This window comes from Urocampus carinirostris, chromosome 3 (assembly GCF_059441175.1).
Source record: "Urocampus carinirostris isolate Australia breed hairy pipefish chromosome 3, RoL_Ucar_1.0, whole genome shotgun sequence".
NCBI lineage: Eukaryota > Metazoa > Chordata > Actinopteri > Syngnathiformes > Syngnathidae > Urocampus > Urocampus carinirostris.
In genome coordinates, this window is record NC_142351.1 from 23,238,483 (window position 1) to 23,254,197 (window position 15,715).

The 15,715-nt window shown below is 41.1% G+C and overlaps 2 protein-coding genes across 5 annotated transcripts in view; one reads left to right on the forward strand and one right to left on the reverse strand.

Moving 5' to 3' along the window:
- The window catches only part of usp11 (ubiquitin specific peptidase 11), a 26,860-nt gene extending 20,329 nt beyond the window's left edge, over nt 1-6,531 (forward strand). Inside the window, exons 15-21 of one of the 2 annotated variants that reach the window (XM_088331141.1) lie at nt 1,154-1,647; nt 1,724-1,794; nt 3,270-3,382; nt 3,459-3,608; nt 3,677-3,792; nt 3,865-3,953; nt 5,545-6,531. In XM_088331141.1, coding sequence (XP_088187267.1) covers nt 1,154-1,647; nt 1,724-1,794; nt 3,270-3,382; nt 3,459-3,608; nt 3,677-3,792; nt 3,865-3,953; nt 5,545-5,751 — 1,240 coding nt within the window. In that variant the 3' untranslated portion in view covers nt 5,752-6,531. The remainder of the gene's footprint in view (nt 1-1,153; nt 1,648-1,723; nt 1,795-3,269; nt 3,383-3,458; nt 3,609-3,676; nt 3,793-3,864; nt 3,954-5,544) is intronic. The other variant, XM_088331142.1, reaches the window with a different exon arrangement.
- On the reverse strand, nt 6,520-15,679 carry LOC148369208 (ER membrane protein complex subunit 3). 3 transcript variants are annotated; one of them, XM_088331143.1, is made up of 9 exons: nt 15,513-15,679; nt 10,299-10,482; nt 10,141-10,198; nt 8,961-9,054; nt 8,722-8,826; nt 8,581-8,662; nt 8,429-8,508; nt 7,044-7,126; nt 6,520-6,966 (listed from the first exon to the last, which is right to left on the reverse strand). In XM_088331143.1, exons 2-9 carry the CDS (start codon nt 10,451-10,453, stop codon nt 6,838-6,840), a joined length of 786 nt encoding a protein of 261 aa, XP_088187269.1. In that variant the 5' UTR covers nt 10,454-10,482; nt 15,513-15,679; the 3' UTR covers nt 6,520-6,837. The 3 variants fall into 3 exon arrangements, with proteins under 3 accessions (XP_088187269.1, XP_088187270.1, XP_088187271.1); XM_088331144.1 differs by lacking the exon at nt 15,513-15,679 and adding an exon at nt 13,583-14,881; XM_088331145.1 differs by having other exon boundaries at nt 6,821-6,966; nt 7,044-7,100.
- Between the last annotated feature and the right edge of the window lie 36 nt (nt 15,680-15,715).

The window sequence follows — 15,715 nt, forward strand, 5'->3', positions numbered from 1 at the left end:
AGGGCACACCGAGAGATATAACTCACTCGCACATTGACACCTAGGGCCAATTTGAACCAGCCAATTAACCTGACATGCATGTTTGAGGAAACCCAACTTTTTGGACTGCATGCATTTAATATCAAATTCGTTTGTCAGGCACAGACTGGAATAATGCTCATGATCGCTTTTACAGTAAAATACACGCCCATTAAATGTACGATGCATTTCAACAAAACCTTATTGGTTTGAATGTTTCGTCATGCTTACCAAGATGAGTCAGACTCAGTTTTGTTTAACTGTCTGTCGGCCATGTTTATTTGTTAAGCCCTTCGTCACGAGAAGTCTCAAAGGGATGGACAAACTACAGACTATTACAGACTACAGACTATTGTTATGCCATCCCCTGATCTAAAACCTACATGCAGACAAGGAAAAATTCAAAACCTCAGCATGAGGAAAATGACAAAAATGAAGAAATCTTGAAGGGACCGCACATGACCGTGATTGGGTTGTAACGTCTTTAAATGGCCGCTGAATTTGTCTTTGTACTGATCGCTCCTATCATTTTTAACATAGCAAGCGCAAAAAGGCCAACAAGACCCATTCCTAATGTTTTCCAATGAATATAGACAGATACAATATGTGTTATCTTTCTTATAAATCTTATATAAGGCTTTTATTTTTCTGCAGCTCCAAACAAACTGTTTTTTTTTTTTGGTCCAATATTGATATTTCAATATTTTGGGTTGCTGACCAGAAAATAAATGCAGTTGTCTGTAACATCCACATGATAGTGACTAAGTATCATTGAAGCAAAAGTGCATCGTTCCCGTAATACAGTTGAGCAATAAATGGGTGATAATTTGACAGTACAGACGTTTTTAATTTAAAAAATGTGTATAAAGCACAGTACTTGTATCTATGAAACTAATATTTGAGCCTTTTCTTTGGTTTCAATTTATGAGTATTTCATAAATAAAGGTTTCTAATTCATAGATTTTAACTATCTCAGGACCTTTTTGGAAAGTAACTCTCGCAAAAAAACGGGAGTACGACATTCCTATTATCAGATTTTGTCAACAAATTATTGCAGCCCTACTCAGTACATGGTGTATTATCATATGACCCCAAAGGTAGCTTTATGACATCATTTTCTTGTGCGTGTCCCAATTGGACGCTCAGACGACGAGCAGGAAGACGTGGAGCGAGCGGGGTCATCTCAGTCGGAGGCGTGTTGCGCCGACGGGCCGGTGAACATCCGCCCGCAGGACCCCGTGGCCCCGGCCGAGGGCCACTTGCGGGCCCCTCCTCCAGAGGAGGGCGACGTCCAGAGCGTATGCGCCGGCCCCTCCAAGCCCCCGTGCAGTGGCGATACCGGCCCCAGCGACGACCACTTTCACGCTCGTGGCGAAGTGAGCCGGGTCGAAGCGGGCGAGGGCGAGAACGAAGAGGAGGACGTGGAAGAGGAGGCCGCAGATGTGGAGGACAACGATGCTACTGAGGACGAGGGCAAGCAGGAGGAGGCATGCTCTCCCAGCCCGCCGGCCAATGAGCACGCGGGCAAGTCGAAGACGGGCCGAAGGAAGAGGAAGCGTCTGTTTGACATCCAGGCCGTCAATTGCAACGGTCTTGAGCGGGAGGCTGGCCCTGACATGATGTTCAGCTGTGAGTTTGCACACACGAATGCACACACTTTTGCAGTTTGCTAAATTTGCTCCATTTTGTTGTCGGGTATGAGCAGCGCAGCCGTACTTGGCTCTGGACTGGGACACGGAAATAAAGAAGAGATTCTACAATGAAAACGAGGCTGAGGTCAGTTATGACACAGTGATTATTGTTGTGTTATTATCAGAATCCCCTTCTTTATCAATTTGTTGCTACAAATAAAAACAGAGTTGCACAAAATATACAAATATAATGGGTGATAAATAGAAAAATGTATATAGGATTCACCTCTAATATAAAGTATTATTATCATAAATAAAAACTATACACAACCAGGATATTGCACTAAAACTTGTTCCACGTGTCCTGTGTGCTTGTAGTTTAGTGTGTTAATAGCTCTGTGAAAGATTGATAAATGGACTGCATTTCTATAGCACTTTAACCAGTCAGAAGACCTCCCAACATGCTTTACAATGTTAGACCATTTACCATTTACTTCACACTTACCCCTTCTCACACACACACACACACACACACACACCGATAGCGGACACACACACACACACCGATAGCGGAATCAGCCATGCAAGGTGCCTACCTGCTTATCGGGGGCACTAGGGGTTTAATGTCTTGCCAGAGCCAGGAATGGAACCTGCAACCTCTTTGGTTCCAAGACTACCTCCTGAGCTACTGGCGTCCCATTCATTGTAAAAAATGGATGTAATGAAGGCATTGAAGATATTTCTCATTCTTTTTGTTCGGGCCTTGTGTAATCTTAACCAAAGGCACGGTGGTAACAGTTTGAAAAAGTTGGCTGGGGTGTAAAGAGTCTCTCAGGATGTGTTTTAGCTCCGCTAAAGTAATGAGAGCTGGCAATTTCCAGACTGGGCAGAAGTCAGCCGGTGATCTTTTGGGCCGTGTTCATGCTTTGCAATAGTCTATCCTTGCAGTTATTTGTGTTTTTATTGCCAAAATTGCCGTTTTAATTTGTCCATACCGTGTAGACTAAAATAATAAATAAGAAAGAAAAAATAATTACACCTTTATAATTATTTCTAAATATATTTTCTTAAAAACTGATTCTTACAAATACCCTAAGAAACCCTTGTAACATATTTTTGATGTTAAAGAACAGAGCATTCACAATTTGGTCAAGATGTTCACCCACATATAATGTTATTTTTCGTGTGTTATAATACAAAGTTAAAACATAACTGATTCTCTCTGTGGTATCCCTTAACCACGAGGTTTGTGGGGGCACCACTTCGTGTGGTGTCTTGGGAAAGTACAATCTGGTGGTTCCCAACCCTCTCCAGGCCAACAAATATATCCACACGGTTTCAAACCAAGGACTGTTGCATGTTAGGCAGGCTTAAAATAGTTTTTGAATCATGTTGTCGCAAAATGAAGCCAAAAAAAAAACGCTTTTTGTTTTTAAAGCAGTGGTATTCTCCCTATCGCTATGGATATTGGAAAAAATGGAAAGGCAATGTTTTAACAAATTAAAGTTCTGAGGTTTTGGTTGTTGTGAAATCTAAAAAAAATCTTGAATACAGTACATCTGTCCCTCACTGTTTCGCCTTCTTATTGGCTGTTTTTTTTCTGCTTTGTTTGTGTTGCAGATATACGTGAAGCACAGCAGTATGGACGTTCCTGTGGAGCAGACCACCGTGCAGCTGCAAGAGTGCATCCAACTCTTCACCACTGTAGAAACACTGGAGGAGGAGAACCCATGGTAGACACACACACAATCACATAAATGTGCATACTAAAACACAAGCTTACTTTCTCCAACGTACGTGTGTTCTCAGGTACTGTCCCGTCTGTAAGAAACACCAGCTGGCCACAAAGAAACTGGATCTCTGGTCTTTGCCAGAGGTCCTCATCATCCACCTCAAGAGGTTCTCTTATACTAAATTCACCAGAGAGAAGCTGGACACTATTGTCGACTTCCCCCTCAGGTGCACATAAGAAAAAAAGGTTGCAAAATCCCAAAACATGAGGAATGACACCAATTTGCATGGTGCAGGAATCTGGACTTCACCGGTTGCCTTCTGAGGAAGAAGTTGTCCAACGGGGAGCCGCCGAGCCGCTACGACCTCATCGCCGTTTCCAACCACTACGGCGGACTCCGCGATGGACACTGTACGACGTTGCGTTTTTTTCCACTCATAAGTTACATGCATGTGATTTTTGTTTGAATTTGGTCACATGCAGACACCAGCTATGCACGAAACAAGGACAACGGACAGTGGTACTACTTTGATGACAGCAAAGTGACGTACGCCACGGAGGAGCAGATCATGGTGAGTACCATTTAGCATGTCTACGCACCATATCTCAACACAGGATTTAGGTACTGGTTTCCACTAGCTGCTGACAGGTGTGGAAACCCAAGAGGCGCGAATTAGTGGGCACAACTAGGTTCAACAGTTGCCCAACTGAATAGATGTTAGTTTGCCTGTACTCCATAGAGCTTTTTTTTTTTGGGAGTGACGATTTAGCAGCTGGCACCAACAATGGATTATCCATATTCACTGGCCTCTCTGCATACAAGATTTATTCGTTCCTGGATCAATCTCACATCTACAATTGCTCGTGTCTGGAACAAATGTTACCCATAAGAAATAACTGTAAACCAATTAATCCATTTTCCTGCCTCCCTAAATCATCCAACATTAAACAAAACCGAATACATTTCTATGTGAAACTGGTACGGGGCTGACGACTTCCTCATAGATTGCCAACATTACAAGGTTATATGCGTCTTTGGACACCTTGGTGCTGTGAATATAACTTTGCATATAATAATGGATACCCTTTTCTACTGTCTTTGGGGTTAAGTTGCATAATAAGGAAAAAAACGATACGACTATGATATCTGGATAAGCAACTAAAGAGTCACCCGCTGTTGTTTCAGCCACCCTGTTTAGTCCGCGTGTGAGACATGGATACCGTAACTACGGTGGACGTGGCTTAGCGCTCAGTTGGCTATATTAATTGTTGAGGTCACTATTGGGTCGGGCTGCAATAGTTTTCAGACATAAAACTGGCCTGTGGTACAGCTTACTCTCAAAGTCTTTACAAAGCGCACAAGGTTCTGAATGAATTTTGAGAAAAACATTGTGGGAAGTAATTCAGTCGATCCGAACCGAATGGAGAGAATGCAATTGCTGGAAATCATTTGGTCAAAACGGTCACTCACAATGCTTAATTTGAGCTAAAAAAAAAAAAGTGAAACATTCTCTTTATTTTAACATGTGCTATCGTGACTAAAAATAGAATGACAATGAGATAAGACATAATGCCTTTTTGTGTGGTCTAGTACAGTGTTTTTCATTCTTTTTTGAGCCAAGGCACGTTTTTACATTGGAAAAATTTTGCGGCACACCACTGACAAAATGTTATAAAGTGACACTGAACAGTATGTTTAAGGACAATATAATTTATAATACCCCCTGTTTTTACAGCACTGACACTTGACATACTATTTGCAGCAAATGATTCATAAAATTTTAAAAGGTGACATTGGAAGATCTCTCACGGCACACTAGTGCGTCGCGGCACAGTGGTTGAAAATCACTGGTCTAGTGGATGAAACCTGGCGCTTTCCCTGCCGTGATCTGTGTTTGATTTCCGTCACATTCAATGTTATGCAATTGTGAACAACCATCATGTCCCTGGCGGCATGGTGGTTAGGATTTGGCGCTCCTACCATTGCTATCCCGTTCCATCTCTGTTGCCACCCAGTCACGCATGTCCAATTTTGTCCGCGTGTAAGGCACACTGGATTACTAAGCGCACGTTCGAATTTCTGGCCAATTCGTGGTTATGGGTGTCTTGAAGTCATTTTTCACATTTAGACCGTCCTATTTTGTGTTGTTTTGCAATTACCAGACCAACGCAGCCTACGTGCTCTTTTACCACCGGCAAGACAAGATGAGAAAAGCGAGTGTGGCCGCTTCCCCGCTGAGCTCGGCCACCAACACAGCATCCTCTTCCAGCTCAACGGCCTCCACGCAAACCCCCGAGGCCGACGTCACCGCCGCTCTCTCTCCCACGTGTGCGTCCGCCTTTTCCGAACTCACCATGGAGATGGGCTGATCCGTAGTTGGGCTTAGCACGGGAAATTCTCCATTTATTTTTAAAGGGGATTTCGTGAAAATTGCACACCTCCCAATATGTGATAGAACACTTTGATAGGCTCATAAGAACTATATGGGTTATTTTATCGGCTATCTGATTTGGTCAAGAAAATGAATAGATTGGCATTAGACGATACAACAGTATTTTGTTTGGATGAAACCTATGTGAACTCAGATTGACTTAATTCCATAGTATTAAATTGACTTGATGATGTACAAATTTGAAAAACGGAACCAATAAGACTAGCCAATCTTTTGAAACAGTCCAGTTCCTCATCCGCCCTCTTTCTCAATTTAGTAATGACATACAGATTGATTTCCCTTTAAGTTCTACGGTTCTTCTGTCATTAAATCTGAACCTAAAAATATAAAAAGAAAAGCACCTGAATGAGTTCAAAGACTAATCTGAGTGATGGAATTTTCCGAATTGGAGTCTTAACCAAATGTAATGCCTAATGTTCTCAATCATGATTTCCTATTTGTACATAACTCGATTTTTTTCCCCTTTTGTATATTTTGCTTGTGCTATTTATTGGGCGTCACGAGAGCTGGTGATGCCTTGGAGTTGCTTCTTCATTCTCCTTCGAAATGTTTGACAGCCCTTGTGCTGTACAGTATTTTTGTAACAGAGCTTTTTATGGAAATTGGTCGGGCTTTCTCTGGTCTTCCTGTTTTGTCAAATAGGATGAGATTTTATAAGACTTTTGAAATAAAAAGGACACTCATGTCATTGCCGTCACCTTGTTTATTTTCATTGTGCAAAATGCCTTGGGAACATTCAAAACATTTGTTCATAGATTAAGGATTAACAAATGGAATAGATTTCTCTAATTTGGTTCATTTGACATCTGAGGGTTTAAGGCAAAAAACAGGGTGGAGATTTAGGCTGGAAATAGCCAGATTACAATTTACATTATGCTAAACAGATCATGTTTTTAATTCCTCTTTACTAAAAGATCAAATGCATCACGAGAGTTTCGAATATAAAAAAAAGCCAGCATGCTCGTGTCAACGCTTTGCACAGTCCTCTCTCACGTGGCGCCTTCTAGAAGGCAGCAGACCTCATGTCCTTGCTGAAGATGCCAGCAAAGTTGAGTTCTTTGGCCATGAGCTCCTCTTCTACGTTCTCCAGTGCCCACTTGTGCTCCACAATCTCCAGCGCCTCCCACTCGCTCTGCAAGTTCAATCGACCGATGAGCAAAACTGCTACGAAGATGTCCATAATGGGGGGAAAAAAGGCAAAACTAGCACCTTAAAAGCCTTGTTGGGGTCCGGGGGCATGGCCATGGCGGCGCCCGTCATCTGGTCCTGCATGACACGGGACTGGTCGGCAGCTGCGAGGCGAGTTTTCACACGAGTTCAGGTGTGCTTAATTCATAACTTGGTTGGTGACCGGTATTGGGACTAACGTGTTACAAAGGACCGAGTATGGTCGCATTTTGTAACTGGATTGTCGGTACTACAGGTTGTTACAGTGTTATTACGCTTATTAAATGCAGTTTCCGCATACTCCTGCATTACTCGCGTTGTCGCATGCAACCCCAAATACGACAGCAAGACACTCTGAAGGTGGGACATGCTGCAACTAAATACAGTTATGGTGGCACAGGCTCAGAGTACGCCAACAAAGAATTTTTCCTCATGAAGATATTCTCTTTATTATATATCAGGGTTCCCCCAGGATTTTTCCATTCACATTAACACTGATTTCAAAACGACATCCGATTAAAATTTAAGACTAATCAGATGCGGAAGGCAGGCGGTGAGCTGTGACAGATGCCAAGGCATGACACCGCCCGACTGCAACGGCCTGGACTTTAAAGCCCAGTGCCGAAGGAGCGGGGAAGGCATCACGTACCCGACAGATGTGGTTTCGGTTTGTAAGGGCGGCCTGCATCAAGGTTGGGACGGAGGCGAGCCGCCGCCGTCAAAAGGAGGGCGCCAAATACGGGGGCCCAGGGTAAATCAAAAGACCTTTTCGAGGCTTTGAATGGCTGTTCTCTAATGTAAAGACTTTTTTGGAGACCTCGGAGGAACCCTGTATATAACCTCATTCGAGCCGAATTTACAACTACAAAATAAAACTCAAATTAGGAGTTTACCTTATAAGCGCATGTTTAGTTATGTGTCACCATCAGAAATTGGTATGTAGCGTGTGGGGAGAGAAGTGTGGCTTATACAGGAGGAAACTAACAGGAAATCAATGGGGCAAACTTGAACAAAAATTTGTGGTTTAAAGTGTGCTGAATTTTGGTCTTTTTGTAAAATTATTTTTGCGATACACCATGCCTGGAGATAAAAAGAACCTTTTGGGAAGTACCCAGAAATGGAGAAAAAAAAACTTTCATAGAGCTTTTTAAAGACTCTACAAACTGAGAAATCTGAAGGCTTTACCCCTTCCACAGGTTGGTGTACATGTTTTCTTCTGTTATGCTATGTGGCCATTTTAAAACAGTTTGAAGGCATTGACTTCTATGCAAGCTTGTACAGGAATTTGTAACTAGATTATTTAAAGGAATGAGCTTATTTAAAGGAATGGGTCAGTAATGTAGGGGTTAACAGAGGTTTAGTAAATGAAGAAACTTGTGACTAATGACTATTTTTCAGTAATGCAGCCATCACTAGTGGTGTCTCACCATTGTCTTGTCCCAAAATGAGGTTGTACATGCTCCTCAGGCCAAACACGTTGAGGAAGTACCAGGATGCCGAGCTCACCCTGCACACGAGTCAATTCATCAAATATTCCAAAGTATTGAGCATCTCTGTTTTTAGCACTCAGTATACAAACCAGGAGGCATCCAGAGTGAGCAGGTCAATGCCGCGCTGCAGCATGGGCTTGAATCTCAGTGTCAGCGGGAACGGGACCTTGGCTGAATGGAGGAAAAGGATCAAGCCCGGGTGGCTGGTTTGAAATGGAGGAAACGCTTACTTATGACGAATCCGGAGAAGGCCCAGTTGATCCAGCCGCCGATTAAGATCATGGGAAGCACGTTGGTCAAGTTTCCTTTCATCATGTCCGTCAGCATACTTGTGTCTGCAAGGAGCAACGGTCTGTGTCATTAGATATTAGATTCGATGCACTCGTAAATGGTTTCTATTTAAAAAGGCATGTTGGGAAGACGGTGCAAATCATTTCTTCTGTGCATGTTGTTAAGATTTAGGGCAGACCTGTCATGGGGTTTTTGGGAACCACCTTCCTCTTGACGTTCTTGAAGAAGCCCGTTTCGGCATTGTTGAAGTAGTGCTTCCTCATTGTGAATGACTGCACACAAATGCATGCACACACACTTGGTTGGATTAATTGCTTTCCATAAAGACACAGTAGAACCAATTGTAGACCTTCAAGCTGGGGTCTCAATTTACTCGGGAGACACCAGTGTTGGGTCCCAAGCTAAGTGGGTCCGTATCGCAACAAACATTTCTATTCATAGATTATGAAATTTATTTTTTACAAAATATGAGATCCAAAGATAATAAAATAACTATGAAGAACAAACTCAAACTAAATCTAAAACTACTTTATAAATGTGTATGTGCTCAGAAATGGCTGAGCAGGTTTTTGTGGAAATGTACACAGTTGTACTTTAAAACGCCGCTAGTGTCTTTAGCAAGATTTGTGTCAAGGCACCCCCAACAAATACAAACAAAATCGATTAACATCTGCTTTTGTGGGGTCTGTAATGGCCTCTGGCAGGCAAATTGGGCACTGTAGCTCCCGACCCCTCCATGCAGCAGAAACCAATCTTCTATAGGCCTGGCAAAGCTGAGCCATTTTGCTAGTAAGAAAATAATGAATCCTTCATAGGTAAATAGTCATAATGGGGAAGATAAAGAACCAGATACAATATGTGAGTACAAAAGTCAAATTAATCAGAAGTCCTTGTGCTCTCCTTTTTCTTTAAGGGTCCGTCTCTCTGTCCATCTGTCTTATACAGTCTCTCTCCCTCTCTTTAAACAACACACTGTCCCTTTAACTATACAATTCAAAAACTAAACATTCAGAAAAAGTGGTAAATAATAAAAATAGTCCTACAAAGTAAAACGTTACTTTGCCAGTTTTGATTATTGGAAGGGTAATGTTATTTTTTCATAATAGATTTTTTTTTCTGCAAGAAATCGTGTTTTTATTGAAATGAACTCTTTCAGTGTACAGTTTTCTTCTCCCGGCAACATGTTTTACTCAATTGAGGTATCATTTTTCTTATTGAGAAAATGTTTTTGTTAAAAGGTCAATTTTGCTCATTTAAGGACTATTACTATACCTTTTTTTTCTAAATGCTAAGCTTTTGTCTACACGTCAGGTCAGAAACATTGGGAAGGAATTGTGATAATACGAGCACAAGTTCACCTGTCTGGGGATGTATTTGCCATTTTCTCTGAGGATGCGACTGCGCAGGAGCACCTGACTGAGGAAGGAGACAAACATACATTTTTGCTTTTTGAACTTTGTTAAACACAACTTGTGAGGGACATTCGAGATGCTGTTTACATCCCGTCTTATCTGACCTGTCTGAAAGCTGCTCCAGGTCCACCTTTTTGTCGCTGTGCAGCAATTGTGTGACGTAATGTCGGATGATGCCCACCAAGAAAGTGATAAAAACAATTGGCAGAACCACCCACAAGCGGATGCTAGAGTCTAGCAGGAGCTCCGGACCGGCCATATCGCGCTTTGCTAACTCGCCTGAAAACTCTGAAACACAAGAAAACTCTCAACATTCTGTTGCTTGCTATTTTACCTTCATGATAAAAGCATGACAGTGTAATAATTTGTACACATTTGATCTCAGCGAAAAGAAAGTAAAACTTTTGAACTTTATAATAGAAAACTAATTTAGTGCCCATGATGTACAGCATAAACGCACGCGCACACACTAAATTCCAGCTTGTTTAAATCAGGGAGCTAACAACTTAATTATTGTAACGGAATTCGTCTACATGAGTGCCAATATCAAAGATTTCTTATTAAATATGAAATAATTGGATATTGTTTCTTTTAGGCTTCGGTTGGACAATTATCAGTATTGGATTGGGACACTTACATTTGGCAGTTATGTTCTGTAGGAAATCTCAGATTAATCACACGTTTGAGCTTAATATTCAATAGAATTATTGTTTTGCTTTTTAAACGTTAAAGCTTTGAATCTCTAACAATGGTTGAAGTAAAAGCTCTATTTTGACAGCATTGAAGTTTTTTATTTCTTTATTTTTACAGGTTTCTTATTCTTTGTACTTTTCCTGGATTCTATAATTCAGTGACCAGCAGTCAGGTGAGACAAGTGAAGCTGTACTGTCCTCATGGAAATATAAAATTAAAAATACCCGTAAAATCAATTGAATTCATATATATATATATATATATATATATATATATATATAGTCTGTATAAATCGGTGTTTAGGTTATTTATCATATAACTTCATGATTAGTTTATTCTTTTACAAAATGGCTGAATTTTCACATTATGAACATATCACTACAATTAGTATGTAGTGTATTACCGTACTAAGCATCTGCAGATACAGAGTGAGGCACGCAATTCTCATGCTTCATAGCAGAGGGTGATAATGAGATTAAGGATTCTGACCTGGCACACACCTCAGCCAAAAACAATAGAATTTGTGATAGTAGAGTGGGTCAAGCCATCCAGATTTCTTTTTTTATTGTTGCATGGATTTTTTTATGGATGGAGGATGACCTATCTATGGAATCTTTTTATTCAAAAGGAGCGGCGCTTAGACTGAAATTATAAGTTAGGGTAGGACATAAACGCCCCAATTAACCACCAAGAGCTTGAAGCGGTCACCAAATTTAAATATATTGGAGCTGTCAACAGCTGATGGTCAGAATAGCTCAAACCACAGCTGCACTTGTCAGACTTAAACCCATGTGGAAGGACAAGAAAGTAGGAGTGAAATCAAAGAACAGACTCAAGCAAGCGCTGGTTACTTCAATCTTCCTCAACACTTGCAAGACATGGACTCTCACAGCAAAGTTGGAAAAGTAAATCCAGGCCATGGAGATGTGATGCCAAAAGATACTTCAGGATACTTCAGGCATGAGCTACAAAGCCCACGTGATAAACAAAAGAGTGCGCGTGTCAAAAGACACATTGGACCCTATGAAGAACTGTTGTCAACTGTGCGCAGAGGAAAACTGCTATGGTATGGTCACTTCATCAGGACAGGCCAAGATCATTTTTCAGGGCACAGTCCAAGAAGAGATGAAGACAGAAAAAGAACTGGGCTGACAACATCAAGTAATAGACTGGTGCCACAAATCAATAACAGGCCAGGAACTCTCGACAGTGGGGAAAGCTGGCAGGAGTCGCAAGTTTTGATTGATTTGCTCAGCCTATCAAATAATAATAATAATAATAATAATACATTATACTTCAAAGCACCTTTTAGTACACCCAATGTTGCAGCACACAGAGTACAAAACAATAAGGCAAAAATACAAACAAGAAAGTAATTAATACCAAATAAAAACACAGTAGATTTAAAAGGGAGCAGTATGTGAGGCAGATGATCAGATAAAGACATGTCTGAAGTGGTGGGTTTTGAGTCCGGATTTGAAGGTGGACAGGGTGGCGGAATTCCGGAGGTCAGGCGGCAATGAGTTCCAGAGCTGGGGGGCAGAGCGGCTGAGAGCTCTGCTCCCCATGGAGCTGAGGCGGGCAGCGGGTATAGTGAGATGTAGGCAGGAGGATGATCTGAGGGTGTGAGATGGCGCGGCAATGTGAAAGAGGTCGGAGAAGTAAGGAGGGACAAGGTTATGTATGGCCATGTAGGTGTAGAGAAGGATTTTGTAGTTGATTCTATGGTTGATTGGGAGCCAGTAGAGTTGCTAGAGCAGGGGTCGGGAACCTATGGCTCGCGAGCCATATATGGCTCTTTCTATGAATATCTATGGCTCAGAGACAAATTTGATTGCAGGCAAAATTTCTCCATCTTGTTCGAAACTTGAGTTGTTCATCCTATTCAGGTACACGCAAATCCAATCCAAAGCTAAGCACTCAATGTTACTTCACAGTATATATAGGGCACGTTTTTCACTACAATTTACAGTCAAGGTGTCACACAAAAAAGGGGGGAAAAAACTCGTTTTGGCTGTACAACGCTAAAGAATCCTTTATATAAAAGTTCACTATATAATCTGTGTTCAGTGTTCAGATACCTTATGATGAATCCACAGAACACACTGTAAATACGCCAAAACACCGGAAGAGAACTTAGTCTTTTGATTGGGTGAGTGGGAGGGATGGGTGGAGCCATGCAAAAAGCGCAAGCACTCCCTCCCATCTCTCGCCCTACGCCATCTGCGCCAAAAGTGAGCTCATCAGGCTCCCTATTTGCAGAATGTTGTGACGTTTTTACACAATAACTGCTTGCATCTGGTTTTGAAACCAATATGTATGAAAAAAAGGGTCAAAAGGAGTTTAACCGATCTTGAGTAATTGCAAGAAAGAGACAAGTTTAAAGTGGTATGTTTGTTGATTTTGGGACAGGGGCTCTGGCATTATTCTCTTTTCATATTTTTTATCAAATCATCAAAAGTAAATGTGCTGAAGACTAAGCTTTTGTCTGGGGTGCGGGTTTAGCAATTTTGTAAATTTGTCTCATAATATATGGTGTGGCTCTTTCCCAAAATAAAATTAATATTTTTTGCTTTTATGGCTCTTTGAGTCAAAAAGGTTCCCGACCCCTGTGCTAGAGGATAGGGGTGATGTGATGGAATGATGAATAAATGATGAATAAGATGTCTATCTAGCTATCTATCTATGTACCTACCTTGGTCATATCCCTCAAGAGGGGTGACCGACAGCAAGACAAACACATACAATAACAAAGAAGGGAAATAAAAGGGGGAAAATAGTAAAAAACACACACAAAACCTTTTGGACCATGGCCAACCCAACTGCCCAAACACCCAAACAAGTTAAGCACCCCGGCACCTAAGTTGGTCATGCTTTCGTCCCCCCAGATCAGGGGTCAGGAAGCTTTTTGACCCAAAGAGCCATAAAAGCAAAAAATGTTTTAAAAATAAATTGAGAAAGCCACATCATATATTTTCAGACAAAATTGAAAAAACTGCCAAACACGCAATCTAGACAAAAGCTAATTCTTCAGCACATTTTATTTCACTGTGTGTCATTTGATGATTTAATCAAATGTATGAAATGATAATAATGCCAATTCCTGTGTCCCAAATTAATGTAAATATGCCATTTACAATTTGTCTTCCACCTTCAGTTAAGAGTGTTAAGGCAGTTTTTTTCCATTAAATTTGTCCTTAATAACGGTATCAAAACGATGTGCATGCAAAGTTCTTTTGTGAAAATGTCACAAATTACTGCAAACGATAAGCATATCGTGATATTCACTTTCGGTCTAGACTGCACTGAGAGCGAGAGCAACAGAAGTGCCTTGCGCTGTGTGCAGGGATCCGCCCACCTGTACTGCTCACCCAATCGAAGTCGTTTGCCAGCGTTGTTTTTTTTATCAGTTTAAATGGTTTCTTATAAAACTTCTGCATTAAGTTGCTTCGGCTTTATATGGACCAAAATCGGGATGAAATCACTTGACTGGAACGCCACAGAGAGATGTGCAATAGTTACATTTTATTTCGGAGCCATATGTACTCATGAAAAAAGCCATATATGGCTCCCGAGGCCATAGGTTCCCTACCCCTGCTCCAGATGAAACGGGACACAAGAAAGCGGCCATGTCACTCGGGTCAGGGTGACACAACACACTCTTCTGTTCAACAGCAGGGCCCGACAGCTTTCACTGGTTTACCCCTGCCGCATCATACAGGTGCCCTGCCCATCCCTTAGAACGTGTCCAAATATCCCACTATCCTTTTACAACACCTCTCCGCTCATTCCTATCACCAACAAGAGCTCTAGCTTCCACTATATTTTGATGTCTTTTCTGCAGTGCATGAATAAGAAGTAGTTTGGTTTATTTGCAAATCCCCCTAGCCATACCATAAACGAACCTCACCATACGCGAATGCTCTAATTATATAGTTACAAATACAGTGTAAAGTTTAAATTTGATATAACTGACAAACATTTCGTCGTGAATTTATGTTTAGGTATTTTTTTACCACTAGATGGCATTAGTGATTAATGTTGGACAATGAAACATAAGGCGACTTGTGGAACTCGTTAGGTTCAATGTAGTTTTCAACTTATACACAATTTGAAGTAAGTTTCAAGGATACAAAAAATCTCATTATTCATTAATTGTCCTGGCATATTTACATGGTAATTACATAATATGAGCAACAACATTATTTGTCAACATGAACACGCCATAGAGGGCAAATGTAGAGAAGGACATACTAACATTTGACGAGTGCGAACATTGTCTGAACAACTTAAAGCCTCTTTAATTTAAAATGTAAAAAGCTAGCACCAAACCGAGTGGTTTTAGGTAGAGACTAATACTCAAATTCCTGCTTCAATTAAATAGTGTATTTTAAGAGTTATTAAATTTAAGGCACAAGTCGCGATAGTTGTTTATAATTCGTTGGTCGTTCGTTGCAGCTGTTGACGGACGTGTTTCAACGACCTCATTAGCAGTAGCTGAGCTAAATAACCAAGTAAGTAGTTCCAGTCTGCATTTTTCTTGCATTGTCGCCAGAATATATTTTGTTTTAGTGCGTCAACATAAGCGACAAAAAAAATTGTCGGTAGGAAGAGCATTGACTTACCACATGAATGAAATTGAAAACGTTCACCCGAAACTAAAAGTCCCTATTACAAAGCGAAGAAGACAATCGAGGAACTACTTCCGGTTCATCAGACAAATGTATTTTTTCCAGTATGTATGGATAAAAATACTGCTTAAGGCACGCCAGATCTACAGAAAATATTTACTGCAAACTTAACCCTTCCACCTGGCCTGTTGAGACTG

What these genes read in the sequence shown, in the direction of transcription:
- LOC148369208 (XM_088331143.1), bottom strand. Translation starts at nt 10,453, where the DNA reads ATGGCCGGTCCGGAGCTCCTGCTAGACTCTAGCATCCGCTTGTGGGTG. An exon ending in TCCCAAAAACCCCATGACAG is followed by an intron (nt 8,827 to 8,960) that starts GTCTGCCCTAAA and finishes TGCTCCTTGCAG; the next exon opens with ACACAAGTATGCTGACGGAC. An exon ending in CTTCTCCGGATTCGTCATAA is followed by an intron (nt 8,663 to 8,721) that starts GTAAGCGTTTCC and finishes TCCTCCATTCAG; the next exon opens with CCAAGGTCCCGTTCCCGCTG.